We start from the raw sequence: 15,942 nt of genomic DNA on the forward strand, positions 1-15,942 counted from the left end.
AGAGAACAAAAAAACACTAAGCCAAAATATTGATTGGATCAAAATCATATATGAAAAACACAACTTGACCGATAAAATTGTTTTGTTCAAACCCAAAAACATTAGCCGACCTAACCCAACATTCATACTAAAAAACCATATAAAAAACCGAACTAGGATCGGAGCAAAACCGAATATATCAGTTAGGTTTATGGTTTAAACTTTCCTTAACAAACTGATTTTCAGTTCCGTTTATTGTTTTACCAAAGAAAAAATGTTAAATTTAAAAGGCACAACACAGTTCTTTTCCCCTCTTTCGGAAGTTTAAAAATACAGTTTTAGTGCAGACCAGATACAGTGTTTATTTAAAAAATCTATCTATCATATTTGAATTTATAATATTTAAATTAGAAAACCCAAAATTCATACTTTGCTACCAACCTACTCTAATTCTAATTTAGAATGATACGGTCCACTTGCACAATCCTACATTTAAGCGGCCTTCATTCATTATGGAAAGGGGCAAAGGGGTTGAGACAGACTAAAAAATTATAATGATGATGGAGGGGTTGGTTGAAGAAATTTGTTACAAACTAAAAAGCTTTAAATGTTATCATGTTATGTTATGGTCCTCCCATCTTCACCACAAGGCTCAAGCCACCACCTTAGTCGGTTATTTATTTCCCATTAATGACGTGTACGCTTTACTTTATTAGATCAATTTAATTTAATATGGCAATATGGTAGTAAATAATTTACCATTCTGTCCCAATCTTGTTCAACGATTCAAACCATAACCCATCAAAAATCGCATTACCAAATAACTTCTAGGTGTTGTTTTTCCTCGTTAAGGTTGAGGGTTTAAATCTCTCTTCATAAACCATAAACATAAGTGGAACTAAAGAGTACTTTAAGAGTACATTAACTTTGTTGTTCTAAAAAAATCTATAATCGGATTGAATCCGTCCATAACGCATTAAAACATCATTGAAAGACCCCAAAAATTTGTGGAGAAATCTATCCATATAGGAAAAGGTCTCTAATGCCTAATGGTCGTCAATGTGAATATATTCCCTTCATAGCACGGCAAGCTAGTCAAATTTTGAAAGCCGATAAATGTAACAACTCAATAATCAATAACATATCCACCAACCTTCTCATGAGAATCACAAACAACTAGACCTTGTAAAATTTTAATGGTTTCTCTCTTTTGATTCTTTTGGTTGGTTTTATCACATAAGTTACATTCAACTTTCTAGTTTATCATTTTATTTATCACATGTTTTCTAGGTTACCTTAAAGTGAAACTCGCAAGAAAATCCTTAAGTTTGCATTCTTTTCGGTTTTACTTGAATATATATATATATATATATATATATATATATATATATATATATATATATATATATATATATATATATATATATATATATATATCAAATTTACACCTATAATTTTTATACAACTTATTAATTCACTTATGTACCTTATGAAATGAGATGAAAATAAAATTAGAAGTGTGTAAGTGCTAAAGTGATTTTAAAAGGGAAAATATAATTGTTAATCATTCTCTTTTTTAAGAACCATTTATACATACTACGTTACTCTTAAATCTACAATTTTTGTCTACAGTATGATTTATACCATCAACCTTTGGCTAATGACACACATCCATCAACTCTTAATACCGGTAGGGCAAAGGCCTTTGGTTGTTTATAATTATCTTTGATTAAAAGATTTCCAATATGTATCATTATCTAGTAGGCCAGAGCAATTAAGTCAAGGGTCCAATATATTACCATTTAGCGGGTCCAAGAAACAAGTATTGAGTATGAGGTAGATATTTTTGGAAGATTATGCATATTGATATCACGATCTCAATAGCTTTTTTGAGTTACACCACACCATAATTTGAGCAATATATGTTGGTAGGCAGAATTTTTATATGCACATGTTAGTTAATTCGTGAATAGTAGGACTTTTGGATGTTATATATTTATGAAATTTTCAAGATGGGCTTTAGGGTGTAACACAAATCAAAACTTTCATTTGTGATCATGAAATTAAGTCCACAATATATTAAGAATAAATGCATATTGAAATAATAAAATTTTAAAACTTCGATTGAATGTAGCGTAGCTCCACGTAAGGTGTAACTTGGGAGTATCCATTTAAAATTTTAAGGAGGTGGTCAGGACTGTAATTGTATGGAAATTTGTGCACAGATTGCAATGTGTCTGTCTGGGCATGAATGCATAGTGAAGTTAATTCGACTCCACAGTCCACATGCTCTTCCATTCCTCTTTGGCTCTTTAGTCTCAACTACCTTTGTAACCAATTTTTTTTTTCCTTTAAAACTAATGTATTAAATTACTTAATATAATATTCAATTTGGGATGGGCAGACAAATCAAATATTGGGGATGCAAAAAGATATATACACAAGTATTTAAAACCTCATATAAGTTTTTATCATGTTAACGAATGCATACCAAACACAATACAACTACAACCTGTTATACCCAGTCTTACATAACTATCCATGATCTTAGCGGTTTCATAATACAAGAGAAATTAAGATTTAATGATTTGTTGAAGAATTTGGTTGCGACTCGAGGAAGAGGCGTACAGTTGAGAAGATGAGAGAAGGTTCGGCCATTGCACCAGTGCCATAGTCCCCACAAGCAAGCCGTTTAGAGATGGGGGGTATAAGCGTAATTCCAAGTTCATCCACTGTCATAAGATGCCTTTCTGTAAAAGGATTTGTCCACATAAAAGTGTTCATTGCTGGAGCCACAAATATCGGCTTCTCATAATCCCATGCTCGAACAATACTTGTCAGCAAGTTGTCACACAGCCCACCAGCAATCTAAATACAACTCTTAAATTGTTAACTATTTTCATTCAACATTATCAAGCGTATAGACAAAGGGGCAAAAAGGTCATTTTACCTTGCCAAGGGTATTGGCTGACAGGGGAGCAATTACCATAATATCAGCCCATCGACGAAGCTCTATGTGAAGCACAGTATCTCCAATCTTTGACCAGGATGACCATTCGTGTTCATCGGTGTAGAGGATGACATCCTTTGGAAGAGATGCTCTGTCAATGAAATGTAAAGCTGCTTGTGTGGCAACAGCTTTTACATCCGCCCAATCAGAGAAACAGCTGCAGAGGTTTCCAAACTTTATGGCAGCTACACTTCCACTTGCTGCTAGAAGAATCCGGGGTCTTCTAGAACCATTATTCACTTGCATTACATCTAAACCTTCACCAGATGCCATAGACTGAAATTGAACAACAGGATACCATTAAAATTACATCTATGTTCCATGTTAAGCAAAGAAGTTAGCAAAAGTTAAAGATCAGGTGATCCACCACAAATCAAGTGTTCCTGTGTTTGTATTTCGGGGAAAGACTGTAGGCACTAAAATTGCACTTACCAACAGAAACCCTAAATCCTAGAAGGCAGAACCTAAAACGGGTATCGATACTTCCAGTTAATGTATAAATCACCAAACAAACCCTAAATCAAGAATAACCCATAAAATCGCAAACCCAAAACGTAGAAAACCCATCTCTGAATCTAAAATCGCAAAGAAAAAGGCTTGAGAAAGCAGAGAGACAGACCTGAGTTAGTCAGATAATTTATTGGGTGGTCTGACGAAGTGCGGTTTCCAGCGAAGAAGTTGTTAGTGTTTGTGAAGAATTCCGGTTTCCACCAACAACGATAGCTAACAGAGAAGGTAGCGCGACATGGTGATGTAGAAGAAGGGCGCCGTACAGGGCGGTGATGGTGGTGTGTATGTATAAGGCGAGAGAGGCTGGAAAGAAACCGACAACAACGAAAAGGCAATATAGGATGGAAAGCTTACAAAAACGAAAATGCAGGAAGAGATTTCGTAAATAGCACCGACAATTGAGAATTCACTGGTAGAATTTGACAATTGCTATTTCTCTAACTAACATAAACAACAAACGCAATTTTGTTGTGGATCATGATACAAACTGAAGAAGAGAGAAATTATACCTCAAATCAAAAAAATATCCCCTTTGCTTCGCCGTCGGTTGTTGGCCGCCGTCGCCGATTAATCAGCCTTCAGTGAATTTGCCCAACTTAAGCGCTAGATATGGAGCAAATGAAAATTTCAAACTCGTTTCAACTTTCTAAATTTTACATTAAGCTTTCATGCCCTAATTTTGTAAGAGAAAACTTTAGAAAGTCATCCAACTATACGAGATGTCAAAAGACCCACTGTAACTTTAAATCGCCTATGTTTTCCTTTTAATCTTCAAGAAACGTATAAATTACCTATTATTTTTAATTTACTGTAAGTTACACTTTTAAGTTTTAATCATTGTAATTTTTTGACAAACCCGTAAAAATAATTTTTGCGGTTTGCATTTTTTTTCGGGGTTTCAAACTAAACCTTAGAAAAATTGGATTCAAGGTCCTTTTGAATATGTTTTGTTGTGGATTTTGTTTTTCCTAAAATTAAAATGACTATCAATGAAGAACTCAAAATTAGATTCATTTGTAAAGATAAAAATGAACCATAGATAAGGGTGGTCAAAAATATCCGCATCTGAACATCCGATTCGAAAAATCCGAAAATCCGATCTGAAAATACCCGAAAAATCGGATACCCGAAATTCGGATATCCGGTTTTTCGGATTCGGATACGGATATTAAAATGTGAAAATTTCGGATATTTCGGATATCCGAAATCCGAAATATATAATATAAAAAATTATTAAAAACAGTTTTAATGCATTGGGTTTTTTCATTTGAAATTCAAAAAGATAAATTATTAACATTTTTACTTTGTACGCAAGGTGAGGATGATATAAGTGTTACCTTTTTTATGTTGATTTTAGTAATTTGAGTTTGATTTCTCAAGATCTTCAGGTATCATGAGGTAACTTGCATTTAACCGGACCAAATGAAGTCTTATTATACCTAACAAATGCATGGAAACGTTCTTGTTCTTGGAGGGTTTATTTTCTTTATTTAAAACTAATGAAATTCGGATATCCGGTTTAATATTCAAATCCGTATCCGAAATTTCGGATACGGATTCGGATATCAAAAATCAACTATCCGAATTTTCGGATATCTAGTTTTGAACACCCCTAACCATAGATATCTCAATCTAGATTCATAAACACACAACCCAAAAGGCTCTACACATCTTTTTCTTTAAGACCCTTCACTTACAACTAAACATCGATGAAGAACTCAAAATTAAATTACTTTGTAAGGATATACCCACAAAAATCTCATCGCTACAAAATGAATCTTTTTGTGCCATGGAGGTATTTGATGTGTTTTTTCCTTCTTATTTAAAAATGCAATTTATGCATTTCTTTAAAATAAAAGAAAATATAATTTGAACATGCACCGTATTTAATTGAAAAATATGATGTCTGAATTTTAATAAATACATACGTTGGGTAAAATCGAATCGATGTCCAAAACTCCTACAGTTATATTTTAAAGTTGTATGTTGAGTAATAAAAAGTTGTGACAGATACAATTGAACAATTCAAAGTTAAAAAGAATGTCCAACTAAATGATATTAATATATTTTTTCCATGGATTCATCGACAATTAATTGAAAATAACAATGTAGCTCTAGAATTTTATAAATAATTCAAATAAGATAAGATCCAAAGACGAAATTTCTGTCTTGAAAATATTTTCTTTGATTGAGACCTTTTGTTCCTATGATACAAACAAAATTTCAAGCAAGTCAAGTATTCTATTAAATGTGTAAAACAAGAAACTTACAAAAATAAACTCAAGCCAACATAGATCCCTGAATCAAGTTTATAAATTCTCCGCTTAAAACACATTGTTTTAACTAAGATTTTGTTTGAAGGATACAAACAAATAGTCACAAAGCTCTAGTTGTTACATTGACATAGTAATTTCAACCGAACATGCATAAAATCCCTAAAAACAATTCGAGCACACGACAAAACTCCATTGTTATATATATTTAGCTTCCTTAACACAATTTCTTCACACCAAACATGCCATCAACATACAAATATAGAAAGAAGGTATCAAGAGTTACGATTCTCATTCTCTTTTCAATATCCATTACCTTGTTTATATCTTGCGTTGATGGTCAGTCTTGCAAGGCGAGTGGAAAGTTGAGAGGTAAAAAACCCCCTCATGGGACATGTGTGAACGATCCAGATTGTTGCAAAGAAGGCAAGTTTTACACCACGTACAAATGCTCACCCGTTGTCACTAAACATACAACAGCCACACTAACGATAAACAGTTTTCAAAAAGGAGGGGATGGTGGAGGACCATCTGCATGTGATGGTAAGTATCACTCAGATAATACACTAATTGTTGCATTGTCCACTGGGTGGTATAACAACAGAAAAAGGTGTTCTAAGTTTATCAATATACACTATAATGGTAAGAGTGTAAAGGCTAAGGTGGTCGATGAGTGTGACTCCACTGTAGGGTGTGATGCTGAGCATGGATACCAACCACCATGTCCTAATAACATCGTGGATGCGTCTAAAGCTGTTTGGAAGGCCCTCGGGGTGCCTAAGAGTGACTGGGGTGAGGCCAAAGTTACCTGGTCAGATGCTTGATGCCAATTCGATGATGAGATCAGGTCGCTTGAGTTTATGAGTTTATGAATAAATTTATAAACCTTAAGAGAGCCTAGACAATAAAAACAATAATCAAATCAAGACTTTTTATTTCAAATTACTGTTTAACTACTTGTTTCTTGCCAGACGTCTGAAGCACAGACTTTGCGTTATTTTCCTTTTGGGAAAATCAATAAATCCATGACTATGTGTTTCTTTTCTTATTTCACTTTTCCTGTTCTATCAATATGGCCAAATTTTAACAATACAATACTTAATTATAATTTTGTTTAATGGTTAAAACTACAACAGAAAGGTAATCACAAAAATAAGAAGCAGTTTGGTTTGTGGTTTGTGTAGTATTGATTTTAGTTTTGACAAATAAACTGAAATTTGAAGGTTTGGAATTTAAAGGATTCAATTTTATAGTGCTAATAAAGTTGTTCAATTTGACAGTAGAGTTAGTGTCGTCTTGAAAATTTAAACATTATATTCTTCAAATTCAAATTGACATTGTGGCTTTTAGATTACAGTTCCAGAAATTCATATTTAATTGCTTTAATAATTAGTTTTTAGTATATATGATTCTTACTAATATTTGAAATTTCAAAAGGAACTCTCCACTACCAGAAGTGAGAGGATTTCTTTTGAATGGAAGAAGATAATCAAATACAAAAATTCACGGCTTTCTTTTACTGGGATTTAATTTTACCGTCTATAGTTCAGTCTCTTAATCGTTCATATTACAGAATTACATGTAATAGAGCAAAGAATGCTCAAAAAGTATAGAACAAATTGAAAAACAAGGCGGGTGTAACATCCCAAAATTCAAGGCCAAAAATTTCATTTTTAAATGAGTTATTATAAAACCAACAATATAAGAAACATCCATAATAACATATCATGCCAAAACCAGTATGTCAATAATCAAAACATGTCATCATAAAATCATATCAGAGTATAATCCCAAAGATCTCCGGTGCGGAAAACATAGTGTGATGCGCTACGATCGAGCCGACTCCAATCTTTTGAAAACGAAGTACCTCAAACCAAAACTAAAAACTGTAAGCACGAAGCTTAGTGAGTTCCCCAAATACCACATACCATGCATATCGACTGATCCATACATGCCATACATAACAAACATATCCGTAATCAAGTAAGGTGATATGTGCCAAGCATAGTCTTGCTAAGGTGCTATGTGCCAAACATAGTCTTGCCATTATGCCATGGGCCGCACGTGGTCTTCCTGGTCAAGCCTGGGGCCACCCCTGGGTCTTACAGACAAGTGCCAAGGGCCACCCCCTGGTCTTCCATGCAAGCATCACAAAGACAACTATACATACTACTCTACTAGGCTACTCAACATATAGGGTGCTAGGATCCACCTCCTGGTCTTTCATACGTAATAGCATACAGTGCGCCAGGAGCCACCTCCTGGTCTTTCATACATATTGCCTAGGGCTAACTCCCGGGTCTTCCTGCCATACATAATAACATATTGTGTGCCAGGAGCCGTCTCCTGGGCCGACATTGTAGCCGTAGACCCATACAAACAGTGAAGAGACTCACCTTGCACTGCTGAACCCTTGCTGATATCCCTCTGGCTGCTATGTGACAACCCCCTCACTGCTGCTCCTCTAGCTCCCCGAACTATCAATACCATAATACACTTAGTCAAATCCAATAATCCATCATAAGGTAGAATGACCATTCTACTCCTAGGCCAACCTGGTCCATAACTAAGGCCCAACACTAAACAAACTCCCCAAGTCCATTAGTGGCCCAATTTGCTAAATTGGGCCCAATCCCTTTACTGGGCCTTATCCTAAGCCCAAACATATAATTGGCCCAAAATAACCTGACTCCTGATGGCCCACTATGGCCCAAAGGCCTAAAATCTAAGACACAGCCCACGCCGAGGCCCAATATGCACAAAGCCCAAATCTGCTGAGTACGCTGGGCATACTCCAATGTACGTTGAGCGTACTTGCCTGCTAGTGAGTACATTGGGCGTACATGCACGTACGCTCAGCGTAATCCTCATGTTAAGACACTTTTCCATTAAGTACTTAATACACCACTCCAGAGGCTACGAACTCAGATCCAGGTCCTTACTGATGTCTTAAACTATAAAGTCACTAACTTGGTGAATTGTAACCCACCAAACAAGCCCAAACTTGAAAGGTGACAACATGCTTTCATTCAAAGGGCTAGATCTCATGCATGGACACAAATGAGTCCTAAAGGTTGAAACTTTACTGCTTATGGGACTCATATGACACTAAGGGTGGCAACCCTGGACCTAGAAGGCGAGTTGTGACATAAAGGTCAAATCTTGGAACCAAAAAGGCTCAAATCTCCCATTAGCATAGATCTAAGCGTACTTAAGGAAAGTTTCAGACTTTATACCTCAAAATGGTCTGAAATGGAACCACAAACTTAGATCTACTGCTTCCCCTTCGATCCACCACCTTGCTAATCTCTTCACTTGCTTGGAAATGGCTTTAAAATACCCAAAATGCTCTCTAATGACCCCCAAGGTTTCAAGAATACCCAAGAGAGGCTTAGGGTTTCGTGGTGGTTGTATGAAGATGAGATGGAGGTTGTTAAGTTGGGTGTTATGTTCTTTATATATTGGCTTGGCCCTAAAATTAGGGTTTCTGGACACTGGGCGTACTTCCTGTACGATGGGCATACGCCTTAAGCACCCGCGATCCTTTCTCCCTTATACGCTGGGCGTACCCACACACCTTCCCCCTTGCATGCATGGTCCTTTTTGCCAACTTTTCCATTAAGAGACCATTAATGTCAATAACTTCAAAGTGCTACAATTCCTTCATTCTAAGTCCGTTTTCGACGAACTTTATATCTACAAAAAGGTGGCGAGAAGCTCTATGCTTCTAGCAACACTCCTCGGTCCAAACTTCTCAACTAAAACTCAAAGCCCATAAATGACCAAAACGCCCCTAGCCTTGACTCCCGAAATCCATAAATGAATGTTTTAGAATAGGGCGTTACAGCGGGGGATTTACATGATAAGAAAAATCAAGAGACGGCAGTTCTTCGGTGGTGAGAGCGATTGAGAGAGATAAGTTAAGAAAAATTGAGACACGGTAATGCTTCACTGGTGTGAGTGACTAGTTGATAAAATCAGAAGTTTCTAGGAGACGATGGGTGGAGTTTTTTTTTTTTTTTTTTTAGGGGGGGGGGGGGGGGGGTTGTGGAGATTTGATCAATAGCGTTTAACTTGGAATATTTGTACAATTTAATACAGACACAAATTAGAAACAATTTTCAAAAATAATAATAATAATCATTCAAACAATCAGAAATTTATTTTGTATGTCACTATCTACTAAAATCTAGGTGGCGTTGTGAGTTTTTAAAGATTTTTCGAGATAAATTACGTAAATCTAATTGGCCTGTGATTTTTTTTAATATTTTTAGATTTTTACATGTCGGCAACTACAAAATTTAGGTGGCATGCATATATATATATATATATATATATATATATATATATATATATATATATATATATATATATATATATATATATATATATATATATACTCTTAATAAAAACCTCTCCTACATGCTACATGTCCATCTTTTAAAGCAACTTTCTGCCACGTGTAATCGTTATAGAGCTCTTCAGTGTTTTTTTCCCGCCCATCCGTTTTATGCAAAAAGTTTAAAATCAAATTTTAAAGAATTACCAAATTCAAACGAGTAATTTGAAAACCAAATCCCTAAATCTTAGGCCGATTTCAAAAGAAAGTTCTACAAACAAATAAGAGTTTCCAACTTTATGTGAGAATCAGCTCCTAAATTACCAATATTTTCGTCCTGGTTACCAAGAACGACAACGATGAAGGTAATCTCACGAACCAGCTCCAAGGTTGTAGACACCGTTCAATTCTTAAGCACGTCTTCTTAATCCTTTGATTCATCGATCGATTGTTGAACATTCTTCCACAAAAATCTACGATTCCTTAACTTCTTCAAATATTCAAGTAAGAATTTTCTTTTCTCGAGATCTGATATCGATTTTGAGTTTTGTTTGATGTCGATTTCAGGTTTTGTTAACGGATGAAGATAGCACCTTTATCTGCTATGATTTTATGACTTCAGGCTTGATTTTCATTTATTGCGCCTTTGATTTTAGGATCCGATAAGGTTTTGTTCGATCTCTGCAGTGATTTCTGATTTTTGGTTTTTTATTTGATGATTTTGAATCTATGTTGAAATTATACATCCATGATTGTTGATCACTATGGATTTGTACATGTGTTAGGGATTCAACTTCCAAGAATTTATAGATGGAGGCCATGGGAGAAGCTAATATCAATAGCTTGTTGGATAAAATCAAACCACCGCTACTCGAAGATGAAGGTCTTTAGGATTGTGCACTTCCTCTGGACTCCATACAAGAAGCGTTCCTGAAGGCGGCCACGCTGTCCGCTCACATATTTTCCACGACTCCGGTGATGAATCAGAAGGAGATTGCATCAATGATCTATGGCCTAGAAACGAATCTGGAGGTGATAGACTCATCAGATTTACAAACTATCAATTTGATTATTTAAGCTCATAAATGGGCTGAATGCGTATATTTCCACTTCTTACATCGTCCTAATTTCATTTTACAAACTATCAAGTTTTATGTTTTTTGTTTTAAAATATCAAGATTATGAGAAATTATGGTGTTTAGGAAATTGGCTAAGCGGTAAATGATTTGTGTGATGTGTGGAATTTAGAAAAATTATGTGTGTGATATTTGTGTGATGTGTTGTTTGCAAGTAAGTTCCTTAATCACCTTCAGATTTGAAAGGGTTGATGATTGATTTCACAAAACACTCTTTATTTTTGTACAATTATAACTGGGCACATGAATCCTTTTTGCACCCACTGATTGGCTTCATGCATTGATCCAATGCAATATAACATATAGGACATATTGATATTGGTTATGAGATTTCCATCTCTAATCAGGTAGGTTATGAAATGCCTAAGACATGTCAATTGCAATCATATTTGTTTGATTGCTGCAATGATAGGAGGGCGGCTGCAAGTCGGGACAGATACGATTTCTTATAAACAGATTTAAAGTCTAACCCTCACAATCTGAAGCTAAAGGTGAAATCTTTGACTTAATATCCTCCTTTTGAAATTATTCCTCATTTTGTTGATTTATTTCGGATGAAGTGGCGACATAAGAGGCCATGATGAATATTCAAGCATGTGGTGGTCATGGTTTAACAATGCTAACGTAGTGGTGCAGATACATGGTTGGGATAGTTGCAACAAATCATTTGGTGCATGAATATTATAGGTCATGACCGAATCCTCTTTACATAATTGAAAAGGGGAATAGCCACTCTTAAGATAGTCAAGGAGGTTAAATTTTCCATACCAACATGTTGATATTAAATTTTCTATTGACTTCAATATCATGGGTTTTATCTAAACGAAGAATATGATAAAAGTGTCAATATATACATACATTAATCTCAAGTTTTTTTTAGTGAAACCTTATAATATGGTTAACGTATTTTGTAACTATACTAATATCATTATTTAATAAAGATACGTATGGTATTTTTTATGGTTAATTGTTAAAAAGATACTAATGGTATTTTTGTTTTATGGGTAATTGTTAGACATTAATTATTAATTTAACATATATTTAGTTTAGTTTCAAACATGTTAATGATTTATTGATTTTGATGCGGTGCAAAAGCATCAACTTTACACAGGTTTTCGAAGGGTTTTACATTTTTTATTGTTAGAGATATTTTCTTTCTATATCTCTTCCGTCTACAACATGATGAATTAATTTAAAATAACGACAATATAGTTATGGTTAACATATTAGATTTTGTAAAAAACTTAATGATTGCAAATCTATTAATAATGATTACTAATTTTTATAATTTGTATGTTATTTTACTTTGCAAACCGTGGTTTCCACGGGTTATAACCTAGTATATATATATATATATATATATATATATATATATATATATATATATATATATATATATATATACACAGAGAGAGAGAGAGAGAGAGAGATTTTTGTTGGTTGCCTTTTGTGATTGGGAGAATCCAGATGGTCGATGGTTTGATGACTGATGATATATGGTCCATTAGCATGGCCTAGACTGCTATAGCGTGCCAGCCTGGCCCGGTGCTCCCTTTCCAGCCTTGCTGGGGACTCTCCTATCGGCCTGGCCTGGTGCCCCTTGCCAGCCTTTCCTAGTGTGCGCCCGCCAGCCCCGCCCGGCGCCTCCGGGCGGCCTTGCCCAACTCCTTGATAATTGGGACTGAAATGGGCTGGCCCAAGGCCTGACCTAATTCTCTTTAACCTAGCTGTCCCCTATAAATAGAATAGTACCTCCTCCATGAAGGAGGACTGGGGCTAGGACCTTTCCCTAGGACCTTTTCCCTGGACTCTTCCCCGTGGTTCAGCCACCACACTATACTCCGACCGGGTGGTTCATCCGCCACCCGCTGCCATCAGCCACTATACACCACCACCAACACCAAGATGGTTCTCTCCAGCTATAGAGGACCATCTCATATCTATCAGCTGATCTAACTTGACCGTCGTAGCCCGCTCCCGGAACACAATCCCTGGGGTGGCTCTAACGACTTTGCACTGTGATGTCCAGATCTCCGCCGCAGTTGAAGACCAGAAGACTCGTCGGAGGTCGATGTCGCATCATTTGGCGCCATCCCGGATTCGAGCAAGTAGCAAAAGCCTCAGTTGCTTTCAAGCTCGTTTTTCCTCAGATCTGATGTGTTTTTCATCTCAGGTTTCCTCAGATCTGTTAATTTATAGTATCATTTGTTTAGACCTGTTTATTTTTTTGCCAAGATTTGTTCAAATGGTCTTCAACATCTTTTAGATCTGTAGATCCATCATGTTTTTAGTTCAGATCTATAGATCTATATAATTCCCTTCACTCAAGCACTCCCCAAGTTTGCAAAAATCTTCTTAGAATCGTTTTTTGGTTCATATTCTAGGGGTTTCTTGAGTAGGATGAAAAGGAAAGAGATTTTATGACTTTTAGCTCATTTTCAACCCATATATTATCAGAAAATCGTTTTTAGTTAAGATTTTCTATGAATAACTTCCCTACTTGCGTCAACTGTTTGTAGTTACTGTTGAGATGCTTATATATTTCAGAAAAACAAAAAATTGAATTATTATCTTATTTTGTTCATATTTTTGGTGTTTCCTTTAAGATCTTAAAGAAGGAAAACGAAAATTTTCAGATCTGTTCATTCTTATCCCTCATCTAACTAGATCAATTTGGTTCTTGACAAAATCTCTTCAGATTTGTTAAACCATCATTTAGATCTCAAGATCTACTCCATTTTCAGTTCAGATCTTTGGATCTATTTTCGTTCTCAAGTTCAGATTTGTAGATCTGTTTACCTCTTGAAGCTCAGATCTCAAGATCTTTTGAGTTTTTAACTCATCTGAACATTTATGAAGTCTGCAAAGATATTTTGGATCTATTTTCGTTTTTACATTTCAGTGGGTTTTTCAGGAACTTGAGGGAGGAGGAAATAAATTTTTACAAGTTTTGATTCTTTCATCAAGTTCATATTACCAGAAAATTGATGTTTAGTTAAGATTTTCTATGAAAAATTCACTCCGTGCAACAACTAATTTTAAGAACAACTGAGATGTTTGCACATTTCGGAAAAAAAAAAACGAAAACGAGTTTTTACACCACTTTTTGTTCATATTTTTGGTGTTCTTTCTTTAGAAGTTTAGAGAAGAAAAACGAAAAATTATGAGATCTGTTTCTTTTTCATATTTCAATTTCATATTTCAATGGCTTTTTGAGCAAGCTGAAGGGAAAAGAAAGTTTTATAAGAATAAACTTTGTCAAATCCGTTTTGTTTATATTTTGAGGTTTTTCCCAATAAGTTGAGAAGAAAAGAAGTGTTTTATGAGTTTTATCCCATCTCTTGTTCATGCATTATCTAAAGATCCTTCTCTAGCTGTGCATTTTCATGTACATTTTTGCCCACTGTAACAATTATTTGTACATACAGCCATATGGCTTGTACATTTTACAAACCTTCAGAGAAAAAACAAAGAGAGAAGAAATTTTTATGGGTTTTTAGTTTTTTACCCATCTCTATTCATATTCTTCCAGAAAATCTTATCTAATTTATGATTTTCCATATAGAAGTTAACTCAAGTTATTTAGTGACTTGGAGAAAGAAATAAGTTTTAGGGAAAATGACTTATAAGGGTAATGAAGTATTAGACTTGTACAAAAAATACCATTGAACTTTTTTTTGTACACATATCACCAATCAACTATAGCTTTTGTACACATATAACCATTAAACTTCACCTTTGTTCAAAAAATACCATTATGTTACTGGTAATAGTAGGTCACTAGCCACGTAACATGCCACGTGGCATGCCATGTGGCTGCTGACGTGGATTTTATTGTATATTATGTACACATTATACCATTAAACTATTTTTTGTACACATTATACCATTAAACTTTCTTTTTTGTGTACATTTTACCATTAAACTTTTTGTACATATTTTACCATAAATCTTATATAATTTATTCAAAAAAATATCATTTCAAAAAATACATATTTTTACATAAAATGGGTTTTCCATCACCTATTGTGACTCCCTGATTTTGTAAGGTTTGGGAGAAACGGTTTGTTTTTTACAATGATACTAAGGACTTTCTTTTACAACTACATTGTGAATTTATGTTGTCCATACATCAATTGAAACCCACAAGGTTTGAACTTGAGATTTTATCTGGAGCGCCGAAGAAATACTTAATTGTTCATTATTTTAGCTAATGTCTAGTAAACATATTCTTATAAGTCATTTTCTTAGGAAACTACGTTTGAGGCACACTTATAAACTCATGAAACATTTTGTACATGTTACCTTATTATAATTCCCCCTCTTCTTGATTATGGTTGATGATTAAAAAAGTGCATTGAAATTATGACGTTGTTTACCGATAGGAAAATGACTTATAATGATAAGTTTACTAAAATTTAGAAAATCAGTAAAATCCACATCAGGTGATGAGAAACCTACTTTTATGTAATGATATGTATTTTTTGAAATGATATTTTTTTCAATAAATTATATAACATTAATGGTAAAATGTGTACAAAAAAAGTTTAATGGTAAAATGTGTACAAAAAAAAGTTTAATGGTAAAATGTGTACAAAAAAAGTTTAATGGTATAATGTGTACAAAAAATAGTTTAATGGTATAATGTGTACAAAAAATAGTTTAATGGTATAATGTGTACATAATAAACAGCAA

The 15,942-nt window shown here is 34.6% G+C and overlaps 2 protein-coding genes across 3 annotated transcripts; one reads left to right on the plus strand and one right to left on the minus strand.

The window, feature by feature from the left end:
* Positions 1 to 2,426: 2,426 nt before the first annotated feature.
* On the minus strand, positions 2,427 to 4,219 carry LOC111880515 (phosphopantothenoylcysteine decarboxylase). 2 transcript variants are annotated; one of them, XM_023876943.3, is made up of 4 exons: positions 4,009 to 4,219; positions 3,609 to 3,802; positions 2,930 to 3,265; positions 2,427 to 2,847 (listed from the first exon to the last, which is right to left on the minus strand). In XM_023876943.3, the coding sequence occupies exons 3-4, from the start codon at positions 3,260 to 3,262 to the stop codon at positions 2,560 to 2,562; spliced, it is 621 nt and encodes a 206-aa protein (XP_023732711.1). In that variant the 5' UTR covers positions 3,263 to 3,265; positions 3,609 to 3,802; positions 4,009 to 4,219; the 3' UTR covers positions 2,427 to 2,559. The 2 variants fall into 2 exon arrangements, with proteins under 2 accessions (XP_023732711.1, XP_023732712.1); XM_023876944.3 differs by lacking the exon at positions 3,609 to 3,802.
* Positions 4,220 to 6,014: 1,795 nt separating this feature from the next.
* On the plus strand, positions 6,015 to 6,781 carry LOC111880504 (putative ripening-related protein 1). Its single transcript, XM_052771531.1, has one exon. It carries the CDS (start codon positions 6,015 to 6,017, stop codon positions 6,594 to 6,596), a length of 582 nt encoding a protein of 193 aa, XP_052627491.1. The 3' UTR covers positions 6,597 to 6,781.
* Positions 6,782 to 15,942: the final 9,161 nt, after the last annotated feature.

This window comes from Lactuca sativa, chromosome 5 (genome assembly GCF_002870075.4).
Source record: "Lactuca sativa cultivar Salinas chromosome 5, Lsat_Salinas_v11, whole genome shotgun sequence".
NCBI lineage: Eukaryota > Viridiplantae > Streptophyta > Magnoliopsida > Asterales > Asteraceae > Lactuca > Lactuca sativa.